The sequence below is a fragment of the Etheostoma spectabile genome, chromosome 21 (genome assembly GCF_008692095.1).
Source record: "Etheostoma spectabile isolate EspeVRDwgs_2016 chromosome 21, UIUC_Espe_1.0, whole genome shotgun sequence".
In the NCBI taxonomy this organism is placed as follows: Eukaryota; Metazoa; Chordata; class Actinopteri; order Perciformes; family Percidae; genus Etheostoma; species Etheostoma spectabile.
This window is the reverse complement of record NC_045753.1, coordinates 14495200-14519475: the sequence shown is the minus strand read 5'-3', so window position 1 is coordinate 14519475 and position 24276 is coordinate 14495200. Positions and strand designations below refer to the sequence as shown.

The following is a 24276-nucleotide window of genomic DNA, read 5'->3' as shown; positions in this document are numbered from 1 at the left end:
CCCCCCCCCCCCCCTCCTTCCTCATCTCTAGTGGTTTCTAGGCTCTAATGGATGTACTTCTGCTAAGGCTGAATTTTGGCAAAGATATGTCAGATATGGTATTAGGGGACCACTAAGGGTACATAAAAGCATCCATAGAGCACCATGTCATGGGACCTTTAAGATACAAAAAAGCTATAGCTAGCTTTCTATCAGTTTTTACAAAGCACTAACTTTGCCACTCGAGCTGTTTTCAGGACAGGCAGCAGCCTCAGAAGACCTTCCTCTGATCTGATGTAGTTGCTCAGTTCAAACACATTCAGCTCTTCTTCTGATGTCAGTAATACAAAGACCAGAGTGGCCCACTGGGCAGGGGAAAGTTTGGCCTTGTGAAGACTGCCCGAGCTCAGGTAGCTCTGAATCTCCTCCATGAGAGAGTGGTCGTTCAGCTCGTTCAGACAGTGAAAGAGATTGAGACACCTGTCTGGGGACGGATTTGCCCTGATCCTCTCCTTTATGTGCTTAATGATCTCTGTTCTTGTCCTTGGCGTTGTTCTGTTGCTCGTCATTAGATGTTTCAACAGAATCTGGTTGGATTCCAGAGACAGGCCCAGAAGAAAGCGCAAAAAGATGTCGTAATGTCCATTTTCACACCGCAAAGCCTTTTCTACCGCTTCTTTGTAGAGGATGAGCTCAGATGAGTCTCTGAACGGGAAACGTCTCGAGGCGGACGACTTCTTGACCAGGACGTTGATGTTGTCGTTGTTGAACGTGAGGTTGACGTACAGCGCAGCAAAGAATTCCTGGACGCTCAGATGCACAAAGCAGAACATCTTCTCTTTGCACAGTGTCATCTCCTCACTGAAGATCTGCGTGTAGACCCCTGAGAACATGGACGCCTGCGTGACATCAATACCATTGAGGATGAGGTCGCTCTCATAGAAGATCAGGTGGCCCTTCTCAAGCTCTTTGAAGGCCAGTTTGCCCAACGCCATGAGGTTAGCTCTCATCCGGTCAGCATTTGACTCTCTTCTTCCAGGAAGCCTCTTCCTCATGTCTTCCACGTACAAGTACAAGAACTGTATGTACATCTGAGTGAGAGTCTTTGGCATGTCTTTACTGTCTGTCGTCGGCAACCTCTTCTCAAGAACACTTGCCGCCATCCAGCAGAAGACCGGAATGTGGCACATGATGTGAAGACTCCTGCAGGATTTCACATGCGCGATCACCCTGTTTGCTAAGCTCTTATCACTGATTTTCTTTCTGAAGTACTCGTCTTTCTGGGGGTTGTTGAACCCTCGCACCTCTGTCACGAGATCAACGTACTCCAGAGGGATCTGATGGGTAGCCATGGGGCGAGATGTTATCCATACAAGAGCCAAAGGAAGCAGTCTTCTCCTGATGAGGTTGATCAGAAGCACCGCAATCGTGGTCGTCTGCGACACATCGGAGACTATTTCACTTTTGTGGAAGTCCAAAGACAGGCGGCTCTCGTCCAAGCCATCCAGGATGAAGAGCATTTTGTTTTCACCGTTGGTAAAGATTCCTGTGTCTTTTGTTTCAGGGAAAAGGGCAATGAGAAGCTCCACCAGACTGAAGGTTTTCTTTCTCATCAGATTCAACTCTCGGAAAGAGAGAGGAAATACAAAATCCAGGTCGGTGTTTTCTTTCCCCTCAGCCCAGTCTAGAGTGAATTTATTGGCAGATACCGTTTTTCCGATGCCAGCAACTCCCTGTGTGATCACGGTTCTTATGGGGTGGTATTGCCCCGGTTGCGGAACAAAGAGTTTATTGAAGTGGATTGATTCATCTTGTTCCACGTGTATTCTGGATGCCATCTCAATCTGTCTCACCTCATGCTCCATATTGACTTTACCACTTCCTCCCTTATTGATGTAGAGCTGTGTGAAGATCTTATTGAGGGGTATCTTGTTTGTGGTCGTCCCCTCGAGCATGAGGCTGAACTTCCCTGTCAGATTAGATTTCACTTTCTCCCGACATTTTGCAATCTTCTTGTCTGAAAGAGAAAATGCATTCAAAGGTTATATTGAGTTTCCGCCATTAAGAATCCAGGTGTTCTGTTAATATAGGAACTTTAAGAATTAGGCTACTCACTTTGGAGTTGCAGAGAATCACTGTCTGCTGTGTCATGGTTCAATGTTTCTTCTGATGAAATGACAAAAGAAGAAAAAAGATAAGCAAAGCCCAAACCCCAAGTTTCAGCCACTCCTGCATCTTATTTACTGTATCTACCTTGGTTTGTTGAGATATTGATGTTCATGGTGGTAATGTTTGAACCAATAATCATGGGGGCGACCACATTGCCTCCACTTTGAGCGGTGCAGATGGGTTGGAAATGATGGACTGTAGCCTGAATGGAGGCAGCCATCTCTGAGAGAAACCACAAAACACATCAGCAGTTTGTTACATAAACACAGTGTAACGATGAATGATCACTGGAGCAGGTTTAGAAAGTTTTTTTTTAAATGTTTCTGGTGCTTTTCAGATGATTAATGTGTTCCTCACTCAAATCTTATATTTACAATTTTGGAACTAAACTGGGTCCCATTCATTGCCATAGGAACGTCTTATTCTTAATTTGTCTTCCTTACCTTTAGACGTCTTGTCTGTCTGATCAGCAACACACTCTTGCTCCATGTTTTTCTCATCGGCTCCCTGGCAGCCCACGTGATTTTGATCAATTCATAATCCTCATCAATGGTCGTAAATTGGCCCTATAAAACGAGACCTAGACTTCATCTGTACAGTTCATGTCAGCTACTTCCAGAGTATCAAATAACTGCTTATCCAGACTATATAAAATAACTTAAGATACCGATTGAAAAACAAAAACAACTGACCCGTACAGTATACATTGACAGTACAGTCAGGTCTTGAATTGAAATCCAACAAATTAAAAATTGATGGAAATGCTTACCTGCTCAAATAACAACTGCGATCGCCATGTGATTCACACTCTGACAGTGGCTGCTTGTAAGCAGAGGTGCATTCATACTGTACAGATGTAAGACACTGTCTCTTGCTTCCTTCATGGGTGAAGATACAGGAAGCTAGAGCTTCCTCAGTTCTCAGAAATTAACCGCAGTTCTTAAAGAAGTATCGTTTACTACAAAATGAACTTCAGTTTCAAAAGAATTGCTACAACATGTTTTGCTTAGTTTATTGAAAACGATAACTTTATATTGTTAACAGAAATATTTGGCATCAAATAAAAAGGTGGAAAAATGTTGCAGTATTGCCATTGGTGGAATAAGTACATACATACATATACCCAAGAACTAAAATTAAGTAAAAATGTCAAGGTACTTTACTTGATAATTTCTAGTTCAACAACTTGCTTGTACTTTTCTACATGTGTCTGACAGCTTTAGCTACTTTTCACTTTCAAATTACAATTTTCAGACCTTTCCTGTCCAGTGAAAGACATGTGTCTCCAGTTGTGTTGATTTTGAGATTTTGTGATACACTTAAGGATGGAGTGTTTGTTTGTGTTTCAATTTTCCTACTTCGTAAGCTAATTAAAGTTTTTAAAAAGCCTCTTGGATACGTTGGAAAATGCATCGTCACAAAGCTAAAAACAGGTCTGTTTCTCTGACACCATGAAAAGTGGTATTTTTGGAGATATATGGTCCTCATAGGTCAGCTGCACTTGACTGACTTCTAGTGGAGAGAGCCCTGTATTACATCACACTTGTGCCAGTCTAAAAATAATTATAAAAAGATAAAGATTAACTAAAAGGATGGTGCTGATGATGATGATGATGATGATGATGATGCCCTAGTTTAAAGGATAGCATTACATGTTTCAAGTCTGTCTCAAAACAATACCCCTGTGCCCATGTGTACAAAAGTCAGGCACACGTGTTTTGCATGCTGTAATCATTAATCTTGTTCACATATGCGGCTTTTAGCAGTCTGAGTTAAAGGGCCATGGCATGAACATTTTTTAACATTAATATGCGTTCCCCCAGCCTGCCTACGGTCCGCTAGTGGCTAGGAATGGCAATAGGTGTAAACCAAGCCCTGGGTATCCTGCACTGCCTTTGAGAAAGTGAAAGCTCAGATGGGCCGATCTGGAATCTTGCTCCTTATGAGGTCATAAGGGGAAAGGTTACCTCCCCTTTCTCTGCTTTGCCTGCCCAGAGAATTTTGCCCACCCATGAAAGAGAGACATCATGGCTTTCAAACAAGAAAAGTGGCAGTTGGTCAAGGCCACACCTCCAGCCTCTACCTTGCCCCCCCGCTCCTCTTCAAAAGCTACAGACTCAGAAATGGCACATACTAAGGAAAGCTCATTGTGGGACTGGCTCTAGTGGCTGTAATGCTGCACCAAGGCAGAATTTTGGAAAGAGACTTCAGATACAATATTGGGGGACCACTAAGGTCTACATTAAAACATCAAAAGAGCACCATACCATGGGACCTTTAATTAAATGAAGCTGGGATCCAAAGTTGTTCTGTGTTTTTAGTGTGATCTGAATCTTCAGGTCAAGGCTCTAGATCATTCAATTACATAACAATTATAGTATCAATTTGTCAACAGTATAAGTCATCCTCGAAATAAAGCTCCAACTCTTCCACATCCGTCAGCAGAAAATCTGGAGGACCTTCGTTGTCCTCGTGGTCCAGAACACGAGGACCTTCGTTGTCCTTGTAGTTGTTGTCCAGAAAACGAGGACCTTCGTTGTCCTCGTCCTCATCCGTGTCCGAGTCCGAGGGAAGTGGTTGGATTGGGCTGTATTCAGTAATGCCTTCATTGAGCATGTAATCCTGAACATAGTTTGTTCTATTTTGCTCTGGACATGTACTTATGAATGTAAGTATGCATTCAGAGGCTAAGGATCAAAACAGAAGTAGAAAACATAAGCACTTCATTGGTGACTTTCCTCATCACATATATGCAAATAGGAATTTATTCAGAGTTTATGTGCCCCAACACTTACAGGATTTTGCGTTGCTCAACATCTTCTCCAAGACTCTGCACTGAAGGTTTTCCACATGTTTGGAAACATTTATCAGTGGTTGTGGAAGTAGCTGTGGATCTGGCAGTACGTTCTGAGCTCTGGAACAAATTCAAGAATTTAAGGGTTGTGTTCATTTCTTGTAAAGTTTTGTAAAGTTGGAAGATTTTATTTTATTTCCACCACGTTCCACTTCCAGGATTTCTCAGTTACCACCAGAAATTCCACCAGATGTCACTTTTTTGGGCCGGCCGTTCGTTAACTTCTGCTTTCTTTGTGTTGGAATTTTAATCTCCGGTGAATTTATAAAGACTATGGTTAACTGCTCCTCAGTTCTCTGCAGGGTAAGTCCAGACAACTAGCTAGACTATCTGTCCAATCTGAGACTAAAACTACATGTTCCATCTCGAGACAATTTTGCAGCGTCTCCGTGCGGAGCTTAGTGACTAAAACATATTTAACTCGCATGTAGGCTACAGTACATCTTTGCCACAGATCACGTTTATATGGGAGATGGAATCTGTGTTAGTGTGTATTGTGAGGCTTCAGTAGTCTCACTAAGTTAAAAACAGGGGTATTTTCCAAAGTTACAGTTATGCACATTATGAAATTCCTTTTTTGTTACTATGAGGCTTATGCATCTCAGAAAACATTAATAACCTTACAGAAGGCAAAGGCTCTAAAACACACAAAAAAGAGGAATACTTACCGTTCCATTTCAGTCCTAAAGTTCTGCAAATTAAACAAGAAAAGCATTAGCAGTCTTTAGATTACTTTGTATGAATTGGACCTTTCCTGAGTTTTAATAATTACCTGTAGGAGCGAGTTGTCAGCCCCTAAATCGTGCAGATCTTTTATAGTGACAGAGAGCGAGAAAGTGTCTCTGCTGAGCTCTGTTATCTTCTGCATCATACCAATCTTCTGAGTCGCTTCTTCTTCTAATTCAGCTATGCTGGTTTCTTGCTCTCTCTTGAGGACGAGATGAAGCTTCTCAAAGTCGTCCGTAATCTTCTTCTTTGCGTAGTGTCTCTGAGTCTGTGGGACAATATAAGAACTGGTCATCCTCTTCACTGCTTAATTTTCATGATTTTCCTGATTCCAATCAAAGCATACTGCTAACAAACCTTAATCTGCTCAATGGATGAATCACAAAATTCTTTGACCTTTTCAAAAGCTTCCCGCTTCTCTGTGATGGACCTGGAAGGAGTCTGAAATAAAACAGTTAAAAAAACAACCTTACAGTAAGACCTGATCCAACTTGTTCAGTCAATCAGTGATACTATTTGAGTGTAAAAGTAAATCTTCCAAAATCTCTCCAGCTCTGACATCTAGTCTGGATAAGACATGTCTGGAAAACAAACCTGAGACTCATAATCACTAATAACTGTATTAGAGGGCTGAATGTTAATGTCTCTGTACATAAAACTTGGCCTACGTTGCTGTTTTTGGTTCAATGGGTATCATTCTTGTTAACCGGACATGAAAGGGGATAGCATAACAGTATGATGCAATACTACGTAATAAAAAATAGACTATGTATTAGGATTTAAATAGTAAAAGCAAAGATAGATTTAGTAGCATTGTATAATGAGTAACACATAAACAAGACAAGTCATGCTAGCAGCTCTGTGGGACTGTTCTAAAGCACAGAGCTGCTTTGAGCTACATGCTAACGTCAGCATGCTAACAGGCTTACAATGGCAATGTTACCAATGCTAATGTTTAGCAGGTACAATGTTTCCCGTAATCACTGTCTTACATTTGCACAAAAAAGTATAGTTGTTTGGGCAAAAAACCAAATTAACTAGGAAACTATCCAATAAATTGTTGAGAGATTTCACCCAAATCAACAAATATCAACCTTATGTTCCTTAAATAAATGCAGAATAACTGTAGCTTTAAGGCTGAATGGTACTGATTTCCAGGGTCAGCCCTATGGTCCCAAATTTCTAAGACTTTTCCTAAAATTAGGGTTAGGGTTATGGTTAACCCCAAATTGGGAGAAAGGGGGATAAAATCTGATACTAATTTATGAAAAAGGAAATGTGGAAACATATGGCCTAATTTTTTAAAAACAATCTAAGAAATGTGGGCATACACTCCCCAATTTTCCATATGGTGGCCCCATAATCTCTAAAACAGGCTTCAAGGTAAGTAATACATGTTATAACTAAATAAATAATTAAAGTAACCTCACCTGATATACTTCATTTCTGTGTCCTCCTCCTCTTCCTCTTCTGTAGTTTTCACTCAAACTCTTCAGATTATAATTAATTTGAGGTTTAAAGTCAATTTGTATAACTTTGTTACAAAGTGGGCATTTTGGAGAGATTTTCCCCTTCTCCTTATTGTGCACACAGGTCCTGCAGAAGCTGTGTCCACACTGCAGCATCACAGGCTCAGTGAAAATGTCTAGGCAAACTGAACAGGTAAGATCCTGAGTGATAGTCAAATCTGAAACTCTCTGAGTGTCTCTCACAGCGGAGGACAACGGTTCATGTAATTGCTGCTCCACGTTTCGGCCTGCTAAGGCTGCAAATCACACAAACAAGTTATTACTCACAGGTTATTCAATGGGAATTATTATATTTGTCATACTCTAAAACTGAAACATTTAAATTTGAAAACATAAATCCTCTCTGTTTCCACATGAATCTCATAACAACAGTTTTGGAGTGTGACACTTAAGTAGAAATAGCTACAACACAATAGAAATGACAGTATTAATGGATTGGTGACACATTTATTTTCTCTACATATTTTTTGTTCATAATAAAATAAATAAATTAAAAGCTGGCCCTGTTACTAAGCAGACCGGAAACTGACATACCAAGAAAGTTTACCTTGAGTTAACCTTGTTGCCAGGTCATTGTGATTCATGTGATTCATGAGGATGTCCACTGTGATCTCCACAGCGCCGCTTTCCCCGTGAAAAGACACGAGTTTATCCACAGTTTCCGTTCTGGAAGCGTTTTGCAGCTGGCTCTTCGGGACGGGTTTACTGTCAGTTCCCCGATGCAATGTCACATACCACTGAAAATCCCTGAGCTCGTCTTCACTCAGATCGTCCAGGTGTTCTTTCAGGACTTTCTCAATTCGCACAGGTTCAGGTGCAGGTGCAGACATTTTGAACTTTCAGTAGGTTCACAGGGTGTCAAACTTCTCTAGAGCTGTGAAGTGACAGTGGAAGACAGGAAAACAAGAAGTTCAAATTATTTATAGAACAAAACAAGACACATTTACAAGCACCAAAAGCCTCATTAAACACATATAGCTGATTTGACTAAGAGAGATAACACAGCTTTCTTCAATTCCTTTTACATTTTTAATTTGCTCTTATATGAAAATTTGTTAAGATATGCATTTTCAGGAGTCAGTTTTGCAAAGGTCTTGACATACTTATCTGACTACAGACATTTACAGTATCTACATCTACTTTCAGAATAACAAAACATTTTTCTATTAGTGGATCAGTTATTCAAAGCACCAACGCAGTACATGGGGTCAAAGTTTCTGTTTTTACAGTTTCACTTTCTGAAGTACATGCTGCAGCTTTGCCTGTTGAACAGGTGGTGGAAGCAAAGTCCTCCTTTGTGCTTTTCTACTGCCTCCATGTCCTATATGGTATGAGCTTATGGCAGATAATGCTGCCAATATTTGTTTGGACCAAGGTTGTTTTGAAATCCTTTTGAAAGCCTTCCAAAAATAAATTCTGTATTTTGTGTGTAACATTAAAAGGATAATAAGCGCATTAAGTACAATAAGTACTTCCTTCTGTGAAGGTGTGCCTGGTGTTGCTTCCTGCTATCTGAAGCACAGCAAATTAAACCGATTTTGAAAACCATTGACATAGATATACAAACGCATGAAACACATTGATATACAGTATGTGTTAATATAAGTTTATAGTCATTTGTTTATGTGTTGTCTCCAGACTAAATAAATAACTGTTATCTTACCACAAGGAAGCAAACTGCTGTCCCGGTTCCTTTAGTAGCCTTTAATGCAGAAACTCTAATACAATTTCCAGTGTTCGCTTCTGTCCATTAACACTAGTTTATCTACAAGCAGGTGAGCTTAACCTGATTACAGTTATACGTGATATATGATGATATGAGCTAAACAAGGCAAAATACAAAAGAACGTTCCAACGCAATGGAAAGCAACCCAACTAGTGACGTAACACAACCGGTTATACAGCAAACCTTAGGTCATTTAGTGTCAAGTGGAGAGAGCACTGCATTACCTTTCACTTCTGCCAGTAATATATTAACAATAGGGAAGTGAAGATAAACAAAAAGAAGAATGATGATACTACTGTCCAAGTTTAAAGGATGGCTTCAAGATATTTCAAGTCTGTCTTAAAACAATACCCACATGCCCGTGTCTACAATGGGGCAGTTTTTGCTTGCTGTAATCATTCATCCTGTTCAAAAATTCTAAAGTTTGTCTGAAGTTAATTGAAGTTCTCTCTTTACATTTCTCCCAACAGTGTTGTTGAGTGATATTAACACAAAATGTGAAATACTGTAACGTTGTGTTTTTTGCCCAGAACGAGACAGACTATGGATTTAGTTCTCCATCACTTACATTGGAAGTGCACTATGAAGGGACCTCTTAATGGCCTGTATGAACAGAACCTGTGTATGCTTACAGCATTCCTGGTATTTGTTAAAAGAAAAACATGAAAACATATCCTTTAATTTTTTCATTTTTATTTTTCCTGGCAGATAAGAGATGGCAGTTATGATGAGGTTACTCTGAGTAAGAAATAATTTTAAAAAATTATTATAAGGGAGACTCTACGCTTTAAATGGCTAAACTCTATATTCATCAAGAACAGAGGCTGAGTACATGATTTTTGCTGTGATGTTTAAAAAACACCATTATTTATTTAGCCTGGCAGAGCTGACTGAGCACACTGGCATTTTATAAGCAACACCGCTTTTCACCCAGACAGCCACACATACTGGCGCCCGTGTGCTGTCCAACCTGACCACAACCATCAGCAACTGAGCAGCTGGAGGTCAGTAGCCCATTGCCCGGGTCATCACGACGGCATCTACTGAAGGAGGAAGGAGCGTTGCTCATTCACCAACCCCCCGGTCAGATTATTTCTCCATTCACTTCCCCCCAGTCAGATTTTTCTCCAAAGCAGTGTAGAACAGTCATGACTCAGCTCTTGGCCCCATCTACTCTCTCAGTTGTGATGATGTAACAGATGGCATATTCACCCTCATTAGTCACAACAAAGGAAAAGTCATGCCTAAATGTATCACAGCAACCAAAGCTCTGATTTAACAATTAGTCTATTCTGGACACAAACAGAGCTTCGGTTAGCCATAGGAGATTCTGCTAAAAAGAGAAATGTGACATTTTGGCTCTGCAGATCATACCACAGGACTGTTTTAAGTCCAAGAAGGCATGAAATGTAAGCATAAATCCTGCATGGGAGTCTGGCTGCAAGCTTTAACTGGCCCCATGTAAAAAGAAAAGTGACATGAAGCTGGATAAATCTCATCTACTGCTGATTCTATTGGATGATACTAGATATTTCTCTACTGCTTGCAGCTAAATGAAGGAAGTGAAACATGCACGATGCAAGACGTCTCCATTAAAGCACTGCTCACTTCTAAATATGGCTGAAAAAAGGTATGACCATGATCATCTAGTAACAATGCAGCTTTCCTGTTTTCTCTGAGCTTGTATATAGCCACATTTCAAGGTGCAAGAACATCACTGTCCTCTTGCCATTTGCAAACGTGCTGAGTGTGTTTTTCACAGCAGGGTGGCATGGGAACGCCGAGTGATGTCAACATACAGTGCATATAGCTGCCATCCTCATTTAACTTTTTCCACTGCATAATCAAGAGTGAAGTTAACATAAAGGGGCTAGACATCTTTTTCATATCCCGGTGAACTCAGAGTTAGCTGGTTGCCTTGAGTCATATGAGCAAGAACTGGAATTACGGACACATTAGGTGCATAGTGGTAAATGAGGGTGTCAATAGGTCTGACTGTAATAATATAATAATACTACAATATGGAAAATGGCACACAGACATTCTTTCTCTCACAGAGTGCTTATTTCAGCTGAAACCATGCTACTTTATCTTCTCTCGGCCTCCCGTGCTCTCACTCCTCTTCCCTCCTCTGCTCCTCTGTCTCTCATCAAGCGGGCAAGGCGTAGTGTGTGGTTGGTGTGAGATAACAAAGGCTGAGGAGTTCACCATTATATAACTTCTGTGGAGGCTGAGGAGGTGGAGGAAGAGGAGGAAAGGCAGCAGGGTTAGCACGTAGGAAAAGGAGGGCAGGAGAGGGCTAGTAGCCTACGTTGCGGTGCTCATTTGTCTTCCACATAAAACACACACACACACACACACACACACACACGCTGGCCTCCTTTCCCTGCTCTCTATCACAAATTCAGCAGGCTGCACTTGCAGATATGGCCTCATCATATTTGAACTTTTTCAGCTTTGTGTTCCCACACTGACAAAAATTTTCAAGTGAAATCACACAATTCTTTCTCTCTGACAGTGTCTATGTTTCTCTCCCACCTCTGAGCCGGAGTTCTGAGCAGGCAGCCAAACACACACACACACAATCACATACTGTACACACACAGGGCCTCTTACTCTCAAGCTCTATGGCTTCTTCCAGCCGCACCCACCTGTCCTCTGATGGCCTCCCACTCATGCCACATTAAACATTTAGTGAGACACTCTGGATCTGTGTGACACCATTTTTTTGCACCGCCAAGCCAACAGCCTTCACACTGTGGAAAAACATAGGTGCATAAAACTATTCCCTCTAACCATCCTTATCTCTCTCATGAACATGCACAAACCCAAACACAAAACCAGTGGCCTACTGTGTAGTGTACAAGGCTTGAATTTATCAATATTGATCCCTGAAGTGTGTCTGCATGCACTTATGTGCATACACATAACTTATGCAATGTTGTGTGTTTGTGTGTGTGTGTCATAGTTTGCCTTTTTGCTGCAGTGAGGTGTGACCCATGGTTGGGTGTATCCCAACCAGTGCAGTAAAATGCTGCTGTGATGTTCCCTGCAATATTTTGAAGATATGAGAAGAGACAGGGACTGGATTTTTTTTCAGCCAGTCATATGCACCATCGCTGATCGTTTACCTTTTAACAATTTGTCTCCTAATTTGATCTACTGTCCCCCAAATGCGTTGAGTTTAAACGAGGCAAAGAATGGTTTGCTGACTCCATCTCTCCACATTTGCAGTGACTTCATTGAACTAGAGGCCTTTAAGTCTCATGCTGCACGATACTATTCTCGCGAGGATTCCTCCCTTTTACCACGCACACACACACACACACACGCACACACACACACGCACACACACAATCATCATCATCATCATCATCACTCCTCCTCCTCCTCTCTCCAGCCCCTCCCTTTCCGCCTCTCCTCGCCTGTATCCTCTTCAGCCTTGCCTGCCTGTCAGAAAGGTACTCCAGTGTTGGAGGCTAGGCTATCCTCCTCCCGGACCCCGTACTAGAGCCAGCCGCCGTCGTACCCCAAGGCTCGGGCTCCCCACTCACGGTTTCAACCATGGCAACCACCGCTACTTGCACCCGGTTTACCGACGAGTACCAGCTGTACGAGGAGCTCGGAAAGTAAGCAGCAGCCGTAACGTTACAGTGCATCGTATTTGTCTTGTCGTTTTGTCCCCCACCCCCGCAACCTCGCCTCACATTATTTCTGGTTAGCCAGCTAGCAAGCAATAGCTAGCTAAAATAGCTTACATACTAGTTATGTTATTGCCTTTATAATGTCAGTTTGAATTAACCGGAGGCTGTTATTGTCGTGGTGCAGTCAAGCTAAATATCAGCTAGCTAGCTTCTACCGCAGTAACGGAGAACAGCGCACTACCAACAAGCTACCATGCTGATATTGATAAACTAGCCGAGTTAGCCTACTAGCGTTGCGTCTTTTAGTCGCTAATGGTGATGAATACACCGCACAGAGGTTGGTGTAGTTAACAGCTGTTAGCCCTTCCGTGTTTCTGGTCTGCTGGAGCCGTCAGCCGGGCCCCGAGAGACGCCGGAGACGTAGCCCTGTGACATTTCACCGGTCCACGGATCTGACAGCTCCGTGTTGGCTCTATAGACCAGAGGCTCTGGTTGCTAGCTAAGTAGGCCGACCACTTTTTTCCCCCGAGCAGCTGCAGATGATTTGTGTAACCGTGTTGAGTAACGTCACGTACCCCTGGATCACTTAATGAGGAAGTTGTTCGGTCCAGGCTGTTCTACGTTATCTTTGCACTGTAATGCCAACACGCTCCGCAGACCAGATGGCCCGATCATCATGTTATCAATAAACACATAGTCTTTGTGCGTCTTAAACGGAGGTAATCGTGAAGCACAGGCTGTTATAACTGCAATTTGGCGTTTACTATGGAAGAGGTAATGACGTGTTTTCTCCGTATTTTGATGACGGCAAGAAAACCGGACCACAACCTCCCTTGTTTCATCATCAGTAGCAGCAGCATCTGTTGTTCTTGGCCGGCGAAGGCTTTTTTCCCCTGTTGTTCCCAAACCAGCGGCAGCAGGGCGACAGTGTCCATATAGAGATACACCGGTCTTAATTTCCAGCTGCCATTTCCACTCTATTTCCACTCTCCTAATAATTGGCAGTAATCGATGGCACTGATTGCACAGCCACTGCACAGGCACACATACACACCTACACATCCTCTACTACTCCTGATTCTTCTGCAGACTGACCACTTCACCGTGGCTTATGTTTCTGCACCCGTTGGTTAATGTATGTTGCTCCGTCATAGGTTATTAACGTCTAGGCACTGACTTGTACTTCTGTCACCTCTCATTTACTGGTAAATAATTAAAACTAGGAATGCAGCAGAATGTAACAACCCTCCATATATCATCCAGAATAGTACAAGGCAGCCTTCCTCTTTCAAGAAAACTGCGTAGGGCCAGATACTGCAGGTAGTGCAGGCTGTGATATAGGCGCCATGAAAATCATGCATAATTACTTCTGTGATGCTCAAAATTAAACGATCACCATAGCAGCTAGCAGGTGAAAATATGGAACATCAATCTAGGTCACTCTTTAGAGTAGGAGTTGATCTATTGTGTGTTATTATAGACTGTATATTACACAGTCTGTGTGTTATGCACTTCCTTTTCTGCTTCAGCAGATTTGTAACTGAACGTTGTTACCCTTTGAATGTACTAAATATTGCCCATTGTTGTGTGAGATGCAGTCCATTCTTTGTGCTGGCTGTTGCAAATTAAATTTCCTTTTGGGCTGTAGGTTGCATTATATTGCCTATCAAAGATTAGCCAAAGTACTTGGCCATTCATTTCTGATCCAAGCTCTGAGCTGTTATTGACACTAATGCTGAGAAGCTTTTTATAAGGATGCTAGTTTGCTTGATTGTTGCCCTGTGTGTGTGTGTGTGTGTCTGTGTGTGTCTGTGTGTGACTAAGACTAACTACTGCCACATGAGTAGATGCAGTTCCAAATGTCACACTTGCACACTGTCATACTTTCACACTGTAAAAGAAGAAATGCAAAATGGAACTGAGTTTTGGTTGTTTATGTCTTTCTTCTTAGGGGAGCTTTTTCAGTGGTGCGTAGGTGTGTAAAGAAGTCATCAGGACAGGAATATGCTGCAAAAATCATCAACACTAAGAAGCTCTCTGCAAGAGGTATGGTAACACCATGCACACTCACACAGACTCTGATATGTGTATTTTTGCTGTGTTTTGTGATGTATGTGGTGTATATTTGTGGCTGAAAGTCTAAGCTAAATGGTGTATACAATTTTTTTTTATATATACATTTTCATAGCCATTTCTGGCATACAGTAAAGTTTCTTTAAATTTTATTGAGAAACAGTTAATAGATTAAAAAAGAAAAAAGGAAATGACCTGTTCGTGGCCAATCCCGTGAACTACACACTTAACAAATGAAAGTACTTCACCCTATTGGTGCATTGCATCATTCAGATCATTGATTTAAACTTTGTCTGCTATGGCTTACCATAGATATGGAATGGATAACTAATCTCTAGTGGTTCACGTCTCACTGTCTACATCGTCATACTGCTCAGCCTTATTGGAAGTATGCACATGAGTTCTATAATTCCAATGGCAGAGGAAATCTTTTATTCAATCATTGTCTGTGGGGAGTTCTTATCTGCAACCTCTTGATGGTTTAATAACCCTCTTTATAAACACTGTATTGAATAACTCTTAATCACTCCTCTGTGGTATGATTAGACAACCGCTGTACAATGAATAGATTCAAATTTCTGAGATGCTCTTCGTGAAAAGGGCACATGGACGGGACTGAAATAATAAAAAAAAAAAGTGGCAGACACAAAATGTTTCTTGCCTGATATCTTGTTAATTGTCGCTTTGGAGTATGTCATGTAGCTCCGCAGTCCACTCCTGAATTTTGGTTGTGCATGCCTGCAATAGATTTACACCCACGTGCACATGACTGGTGTGGCATGCTGTGTTGTAATGATGACGTGAGCTCATGTCATTGTGTCAGAACCTCCCCTGGCTTCAGACTGAGATATTTAATTGCTTTCTCCTCTTTGTATCTGACAAATTAGGCCGGCACTCCTTCCTGACATTCACACACACCTGGCTTCCTTTGTTCTCCTTTCCTGCACTCTTATTACCTCCATGCCTATCTTTCTTTGCTAGCCTCTCTCACTCATTGCCTTTCTCTTGTCTTCTGCAAAGGGGGATTGGTTTGTATTGAGGCTAATCCACTTACGCTAAATGTATCTCATCAACCACTAAGACCCCACGGATTCCATAGGCGTCTCTCTGTTTGCCCTGTTGTTGTCTGTCTGATGGTATTTGTAGAGGCAGAGAGAGCAGGGAGTAACACTGTTAGAGCATGTATGTATTGTGAGGCATCTGTGAGTGTGTTGTAATACCCTTATTGTTCTATCCCTGCAATCAAGAGTCCACATAGGGCAGCTCCTGGTATTAATGTCCCACCAAGGAAAAGTAGGGGCTCAGCAGAAAACTGTTGGCTCTTTGCAGAGGCAGGCAGTACAATGTAGGCCTGTGTATGTGTGCATCTTTGCCAGAGGAAAAGAAAGCTGGCCAGGAGAGGAGGAGGAGGAGGAGGAGATTTTTAACAATATAGTCTTGCAAGGAGATCGGTGACACTGAATGAGACGCAATAGGGTGAGCGAAGAAGGGAACAAGGTAATTTTGTGCTAAGAGAAGAATTGCGGTAGTCTGCCGGGCTTATGTAACATGCACCTACATGCATACAAAACACAACGTCCACACACACAGACAGCCAGTGCGTGAGCAGGCAGCTTGCCTGGTAGGATTTGGGTGGTTTTTTTTTAGCCTGATGGGGCGAGTGTGACCTCACGCGTGGCCTGGTGGGTAAGTCTCTCAAAGCTCTGGTAAACACTGCAGTAATCTGAGGAGGGGGGAGGGGTGGAAGGAAGGGAGGGAGGAAGGAAGGAAAGGCAGGAAGGTAGTGAGGGAGGAAGGACGGGATGTCATGGATGGATGGATGTTTGCTGTTGTTGACTGTGGGATAGGCCTGTTGGGGGTGGATGTGAGTGGGTAGCGGGCTACGCAATATGTACAAGCACACAAAACCATAAACCTGAATCTCATCCCGGAAATTCAAGGGTCTCTTTAGCCATGGCTTGAGTTCATAAATAAACAAATGTCATTCATTCAAATGACCCAAAGAACAAGGTATAGCGCCAGACATTTCACAAAAAAGCAACAAAACATTTAAGTGCAAGAGGAAAATGAGGGTGCACCCATATATAGAGGTGTACGCCTCGACCCCACGGGTTTGACTCCAACCTGTGGCCCTTTGCTGCATGTCTTCATCTGTCCTATACAAATAAAGGCCTAAAATGCCCCCAAAACAGTCTTTTTAAGAAAAGAAGAGGAAAATGAGACTTAAGGGAAAAAGCTGCATTAGATATACAGTCCCTGACAAAAGTCTTGTCGCTTGTGTACAAATTGACCTGAAGTGCCGCTGAAATATATTTCTAATCAAGATTTATTTACAAGAAATGGCTCATTTAATCCAACAACTTTTGTAATAATGTTTCAGTGCAAAAAGAAACTGTCAAAAAGTATTTTAATATTCACAGCTTGGTAAAGCCCATTGAGTCAATTTTTGCAAAGACATAGTGTTGTCGCCGTGTATATGAGTTCACCTGTGACTAATAATGGATCAATTAGGTCTCAGGTGTGTATAAAAACAACCCCAGTACACTAGACCTTCACATCAACTGCAACTAGACCTCTGCAAACATGCCTAAGATTCACCCTGAGATAAAGTTTTGATTGTCAAGAGGCTGAAGACCATCCACTGCTGATGTGGCAGACACCTTCAATGTGTCTCAGCGTCAAGTACAGAGGATTATAAAAAACATTTGAAGACACTGGAGATGTTTTTGACAAGCCCAGGTCAGGCAGACCCCGCAAAACAACTGCTCGAGAGGACGTTTGTTGGCTCGAAAATCCAAGGCAGCCCATTTTCCACTGCAGCAGAGCTTCACCAGACTGGTCCCTGAAGTCCCTGTGTCAACCAGAACGGTTTGTCGGATTCTGTCTCAAAATGGCCTCCAGGTCTAATCAGTGCCCAGAAGCCAGCACTAAACAAAAAAAATGAAAACCTGTGTGGCATTTGCAAGGCCCACAGCCTGCTAAAAGGATGGACGCTGGAGAAGAGGAAGAAGTGGATTTTTCAGATGAATCTTCTGTTGAATTACACACAGTTGCGCAATATTTGCAGGAGACCTACTGGAGCCCGCATGGATCCAAGTTCACCCAGAAAACAGTGAAGTTTGGTGGCGGAAAAATCATGGTCTGGGTTACATCCAGTATGGGGTGTGCAAGAGATCTGCAGGGTGGAAGGCAACCTAGTCTTAAATACCAGAATCTTAGCTACCTCTTATATTCCCAACCTAAAAGAGGCCAAATTCTCCAGCAGGATGGTGCTCCATCGCATATTTCCATCTCCACTTCAAAGTTCCTCAAGGCGAAGAAGATCAAGATGCTCCAGGATTGGCCGGCCCAGTCACCAGACATGAACATCATTGAGCTATGTGGGGTAGGATGAAAGAGGAAGCATGGAAGACCAAACCAAAGAATATTGATGAACTCTGGGAGGCAGCAGGACTGCTCTCCTAGCTATTCCTGATGACTTCATCAATACATTGTATGAATCCTTGCCAAACCGCAGGGTCGTCCTTCAGTCATGAGGAAGCATACAAGATATTAAATTTGAATCCACAGCACCGCTATTTAATTTGCTGACATATTTAGTATTTGTAGTAAATTTGTTCAATTTATGTATAGGCGACAAAATATTTGGTCATTGCCAAAATTTGACCTTTCTGTCTTGTTTAAATAATAAATCTTTTTTTTGGTGAAACTAATTTTATTTCAGTGCATTGAACATCATTTGGGTGGGTTTTAGCTTTTCATATGAGCTATTTCTTACACCAATTGATTAATTAAAAGTCAGGTTAATAGCAGGTTTTTCTACAAAATAGATAAGCGACAAGACTTTTGTCAGGGACTGTATAGTCGCTTCAGCATGGGTGTTTACACACCTTAATTCAAATGCCTTAATTCAAAGAATTTAGGAAAATCCTACCTTTTAAGCACACCAATTGTCTTTGTGAATGAATAATGTATTGCAAATAAATAAATGTTATTTCTTTTAAAATACAGAGGGCATAAGTATACACACCCCTATGTTAAAGTTCCATAGAAGCAGGCACATTTTTATTTTTGAAGGCCAGTTATTTTCATGGATCCAGGATACAATTTTATTTCAGTTTGCTTAATATCTGTTTTTATTTGCATTGAGAGATGATCTTATGTAAAGTTCTCCATGCCTATCTCTAGGTATGGTGAAGCGTATGTGATGATATGGGGCTATTTTAATTCCAAAGGCCAAGGGAACTTTATCAGGATGCATAGTATCCTGGATCCATGAAATAACTGGCCTTTAAAAATAAAAATGTGCCTGCCTCTATGGGAATTTAACATAGGGGTGTTTATACTTATGCCCTCTGTAATTTAAAGAAGAAAGTTTATTTTATCTATTTACGTTATTCATTCACAAAGAAACTTGGTGTCCTTTTTAAAAGGCAGAATTTTCCTAAATAGTTTTTTTTTAATAAAGGCATTAATCAATTTCCAAAAGAGGTTTTTAATTCTTCTTTAACTCTAGCATGGGTGTATAAACTTTCTCCAGCCACTGTAAATTATATAAAGGGAAAGCACTTAAAATAACTTTTTAAAGAAAAACATCATACAGTTAAATCAAGAAAGGGGAGTCCATTAGAATTTCTAATCATATTAGTTTTACGTTCCACTGCACAAAGAGTTGCAATGGTGTGATGAAAGTTTCCTTATATTATGTTGATGAGTAAAGTGACTGAAAAGTGGATGTCTGTTGCAACATGGTTTTATTGTTTGTGGGAGAGAGACAGACTATCTACTTTAATGCACTACTCTAATGCCTTTCCAATGTTTTTTTGTGTCACAGGCCTGCATATTTGTCCCAGTAAAATTATTTAAGTGATGTTACTACTATTATTTATGTATATTATGTTCCTTGCTCAACCCAAAGCGTCTTTCTATTATTAATGGCAAACCTCCTAGAGTGTAGCCTGGTTCCAGGCCTCTTAATCACAGCCCACATCTTCAATTTGTTCAGAGATTTGTATAGACCTGGTGTTGTGCTCATTTGGTTATTTTTCACAGTTGAGATGCAGTCGACCAATCACAGATTGTAGGTGGGATTAAGAATGGGGACATATCTTTGGATTTAGCCAATCCACATCCAGGAAATATGGTGACAGAAACATTGCCACAAGAATGGTGATGAGATTAACACAGCTGTCCAAGTGGTTGTGAATCAACAAAAGAGGAACTCCACAATTCATCTAATTTTGCACGGTGCACATAATCACATAGATTCTTATTAGCATATAATGTTAATACAGTTTGTATCCCCCCAACAAAATACATAATGTAAGTAACAACTGCCTTTTTTTCTGCTCAAAATGATCTTGTATGTGTTTAACCCCTTGCTAACCCGGTCAACAGAGCTTAACCAGATGTTACCGTAACACACGGTAAGGCTACATTCTGGTACTCTTCCACAGACGGACACACCGGCAGAGCCTCTCGTAGTGGAGACACTAGCCCAGCTAGAACAAACATGGTCAACTCACACCCCCTGTCTTTCCAGCAGAGAAACTGAGAATACAGAATTATATCAGCGAAATTTACTTTAAGTAGCTAACATAGATGTAATCCGCCCATGTAACTTCTATTTTATTTTAGATAATTATTAGGTGGTTGATATACTGATGCATTTAAGTGAAAGACATTTTCCTGTTGTAGCTGGTCAAGCTAGTTTTAACTTTTAGTCCAGTGGTGCCCAGCCTAGGGGATGGGTCCTCTCCAAAGGGTCACAAGACAAATCTGATGGCTCGTGAGATTTTGAAATCTGAAAAAAGAAAATGTTTTTCTCTGACTGCATCTGCTTATTGTTGTCTTGCTTTGACTGCCAACTCCGCATCTCTATCCATGCCACACGGATCAGTGGTTTGTCTCCTCATTGTTCCCTGACCCTCCGTGTCACACACTACGTAGCCTGAGTCCTTGCCTCATGAAGTCGTTGCTCCCTCACTCCTGTTGAATATTTAAATTATGCTGTGAGGCAGTGCTGTAGCAGAAATTAAGGATGTAGATACCCTTTAAATCAGCTTTCTTCAGTTTGTCTTTATTGTTGTGAAAAACGTTGAATGAACTGCTCCTAGCAATCGCTGCCACAACTTCTGTGTCAACTGAAAATGTCTTAACAGGTAGATGGGTTACATTATAAACATTCTGTGTGTCTATAATTGGTAGCCTAAACATAGAGTATAATTGGTCTTATGTTTTTTTTTTTGTTAATTTTAAGAGTGGACTTTTTTTGCTATGTAAAAACTATGGCCTCCTAAGCAGGGAATTAAGTCACACACTCTTTGGGTGTATGGCCACACTTGCATGTTAGTAGTGCCTTGTGCTTATGTATCTGACGTTGAGGGCTGTGACAAAGCGTCGGTATTTGACGAGTTGGGGAACGGTCTCGTTGGTATGTACCAACACTCAGTATCCAATATGTACACTTCCCGTGTGCGTGCGTGCGTGTGTGTGTGTGTGTGTGTGTGTGTACACTGATGTAAGATGGCTGTGGGCCCGCCCCATGGCAAAGCAGATGGCCAATTAGAGAGCAGCAGGAAGTGCCAGTAATTACCCTCCAGCCCTCTCTTTCCTGTCTTCAACCTAGCACCAACAAATAAGGAGATTGAATGAATTAGTGAGTGCTGCAGTGACACTGCACCAGGGTAGACGGCTATACACAAACACACTCGCACACAGGGGAGCTCTGATCCTCTTCGAGCAAATGGACGTTCCATGTAATCCTCCCTCCACTGTCTGTCTATCCGTCCTGCGTCACTGGTGTAATTAGAAAGAGGTTCAGGTCTCTCACTCGCTTTCTCTAAGATGAAGGAAATCTATACCTGCAGGGAGGTTGGTGGAAGGTAGATGTGAAGAGTGTGGCACTGTGTTAGAGAGATTCAAAACTGCAGCTTTCCAACAAGTTAGTAACAAGTTGCAGAAACTCAGGTGAAGGATACAGAGGGGTTGCAGAAAGTGATGCTGCTTTTTATAATAATGGGCTCATGTTATACCTGTATATACTGTATTGCAGTTGTAGAAGAACTCTTGGGTAGGTCGATAGGTGATTGCTCAGTAACAGCATGTGAATTTTATCTGAGGCTGTTGCTGCACTGGGGAAATTAATGCAAATCTTGGAGGCTGCCTCTGTGTGGTGTAATCGCTACAGAGTTGTGGGGTTGAGTTGGCTTCACCACAGTGTTAAAACACATGTACACACACTGAGTCATACTAAAGTAACCCCAACTCACCCTTCTCCCAAAGAGTTGAATGAGTTGGAAAAGGGAGTACTTTAACGGTCATGTGGTTGACATGCCAACATCTTGCACAAACACATGCATGTACACACATACTGCAACAGGATTCAGTAAAATCCTCAGACAAGGATGTTGGTGTGGACATAAGGCTTCTGTGTGTGTTCTTGCTAGATTTTCTTCCCAGCAGAAATGCAAACACGCTGATGTTCTATAACTGGGCTTCACACTATCCCATTTGCACAAGCATGTATGTGCTTGCAGGTGCAAAATTGTGCCCCCATTACTACACACAACCTCATTAATTTCTACAAACAGTTTAATATAATTAAAGGTGCTCCAAGCAATGTCACACGTGTTTTAGGCTACAACATTTGTTGTCCCCAGAACACACTGTGTAAAAAAAAAAAAAAAAAAAAAAAAAGCTCGCAAGCGAGTCTCGTTTTGTTTGAAAATACTTCCAACTTCAACAAGAAGTAATGTCACCCAACATCGCTTGGAGCACCTTTTTAAATGGAACAATACCTGTGGTTAGTGGAGCTGTGACTGTTACCCTCAGAGGTGAATGCAACAACTTACCTTTTTGCGGTTGTATTACTAAGGTGCCATGGCCTGAAATATTTCCCCTTGCGTACAAAAAACATATCTTTATCTGTGACACGCATAACCTCATAAGTTTTTATAATATTTACATTCATGTAATTCATTTAACTGTTTTTATTTGCGTTGTGACTGAAGCTCCAGATTGTCATTATTACATTGGAAACTCTAGCCTGACGTCATCATACTCAGATTCTAGTCAGAATATGAGTCTGATACTGCTCCATTGGGTTGTGGTTATGGGGTGTGTTTCAACCAAACCAAGAAAATGCCTCTGCACTCAGTTGGATAGACTTACAACCAATCAGAGCAACGGAGTATGTGACTTATGTTGAACTAGCGACACATAGTTGTCAACAGAACTCAACTGCTAGCTACCGCTATTGTTAGCTACTAGCCAATAGTCTCGGCAGTTTGGAAAACGCCAATGACGTTACAGGCGTTACAGCATACAGTACATAATTCAATACATCCCTCGGATGTGTCATATAATCCCATGGATGTATTAATAGAACACATGGTGAATTACAACCATAACATATATCCATTGTTACAGCTACAGGACCTCGTGAGAACCATCATATAAGCATGTGCAGTGCAAATATGTCCAGCACCGCAAATTAAATGCATACATTGCTAACATCATCCTGAATTAACTTTAAAAAAAAACTTATCTTATTTACTATTGTGCTGTTTAAAATCAGCTACTGTACAGTCGTTTGACCAGGTAATTATGCATAAAGACTTTGCTGGTTTATCTAATCTATTGACTTAACTTTTCTCTCCTCAGACCATCAGAAGCTTGAGAGAGAGGCTCGTATCTGTCGTCTGCTGAAGCACCCCAACATCGGTGAGTTTCTGTGCACGTGACCAAGTGTAATGTGCGGTTGTGTATTGTTGTTCATGCTCACAGGATAGTGTTCTTCACTGGAGTGCACAAAAACTGGTGCTGGCATAACATTGTAGGATAATGCTATGCTGATAACAGCATAACACTAACTCTGTAATAAAGAGTTGCCCAAGTAGCTTTAATCAAAAGTAATATGTTGAGCGGAAAAGTTCATCATTGACCTTGGAAACTGTAGTTTGATAAAATCTTAACTTGAAAAGGGAAGAGCTAGTGAGGTGGACCTTGAGTTGAAATTTTTAAGATGTACACTAGAGGACTGCATTGGGGTCCCACAGGCCCCAACACAAATCTTTCGGGAGTGAGCATTTCTAACGTTGCTGCGGGTTGTAACAAGCGGCGCTCCCAATCAATGCTGTAACCGGCTGTTCATAGGTTTGCCTAAACAGGTTTTATAAGAAAACAATAAACACACAGAACATCTAGTTGAATGCCAGCCATGCTTTATTAACACTGCTCTACTCCCTCTCTCTCTTTCTCCGGCGGGCTCTCTGCCCGGCCCTTTTCTCCAATGGCAACCTGAGGGATGCGATCAACAGGGACTAACATAACTAACTTAGTGTGTTAAAAGGCACAGGGAAACAACACCAATTAAAGCTAATTGAGCAAAACAAACCATTACCATCAACGCATTTTTTATAATAAGTGAAATAAATAAATTAATGCAGTGACTTTGCCCTTATTGTGCTAGAATAACAAATTATTGCACTAGTATGAATGAAGTTATGCACTAGAACGTGATTCCGCTACTTATAATTGACAGTTAGGGCTGTAATCAACCAAAGAAAATCTTGG

At 41.4% G+C, this 24276-nt stretch overlaps 3 protein-coding genes and 1 long non-coding RNA gene across 21 annotated transcripts in view; 1 reads left to right on the top strand and 3 right to left on the bottom strand.

The window, feature by feature from the left end:
- LOC116671721 (NACHT, LRR and PYD domains-containing protein 3) overlaps positions 1-3036 on the bottom strand; it is a gene marked incomplete at its 3' end in the record, with an annotated part of 6208 nt that extends 3172 nt beyond the window's left edge. Inside the window, 5 exon segments of the mRNA XM_032503133.1 lie at positions 214-1996; positions 2095-2145; positions 2233-2370; positions 2592-2714; positions 2918-3036. Coding sequence (XP_032359024.1) covers positions 214-1996; positions 2095-2145; positions 2233-2370; positions 2592-2637 — 2018 coding nt within the window. The 5' untranslated portion in view covers positions 2638-2714; positions 2918-3036.
- A 1080-nt stretch (positions 3037-4116) lies between these two features.
- Positions 4117-9173, bottom strand: LOC116671741 (tripartite motif-containing protein 35). Its single transcript, XM_032503199.1, has 8 exons — positions 8921-9173; positions 7805-8131; positions 7159-7493; positions 6086-6169; positions 5775-5996; positions 5671-5693; positions 4944-5062; positions 4117-4835 (listed from the first exon to the last, which is right to left on the bottom strand). The coding sequence occupies exons 2-8, from the start codon at positions 8085-8087 to the stop codon at positions 4537-4539; spliced, it is 1365 nt and encodes a 454-aa protein (XP_032359090.1). The 5' UTR covers positions 8088-8131; positions 8921-9173; the 3' UTR covers positions 4117-4536.
- A 3197-nt stretch (positions 9174-12370) lies between these two features.
- Positions 12371-24276, top strand: part of LOC116671728 (calcium/calmodulin-dependent protein kinase type II subunit gamma) — an 83744-nt gene continuing 71838 nt past the window's right edge. For all 18 annotated transcript variants that reach the window (XM_032503183.1, XM_032503175.1, XM_032503173.1 and 15 more), the window contains exons 1-3: positions 12371-12612; positions 14579-14673; positions 23365-23424. In XM_032503183.1, coding sequence (XP_032359074.1) covers positions 12548-12612; positions 14579-14673; positions 23365-23424 — 220 coding nt within the window. In that variant the 5' untranslated portion in view covers positions 12371-12547. The remainder of the gene's footprint in view (positions 12613-14578; positions 14674-23364; positions 23425-24276) is intronic.
- Positions 21060-24276, bottom strand: part of LOC116671775 (uncharacterized) — a 17040-nt gene continuing 13823 nt past the window's right edge. Inside the window, exon 3 of the long non-coding RNA XR_004327358.1 lies at positions 21060-21126. This is a non-coding gene — a long non-coding RNA (uncharacterized LOC116671775). The remainder of the gene's footprint in view (positions 21127-24276) is intronic.

Coding starts and splice junctions, on each gene's coding strand:
- LOC116671741 (XM_032503199.1), bottom strand. CDS start 8,087: ATGTCTGCACCTGCACCTGAACCTGTGCGAATTGAGAAAGTCCTGAAA. Junction 7,494..7,804: donor GGCAACAAGGTTAACTCAAG/GTAAACTTTCTT, acceptor TGTGATTTGCAG/CCTTAGCAGGCCGAAACGTG. Junction 5,694..5,774: donor CTGACAACTCGCTCCTACAG/GTAATTATTAAA, acceptor TTTAATTTGCAG/AACTTTAGGACTGAAATGGA.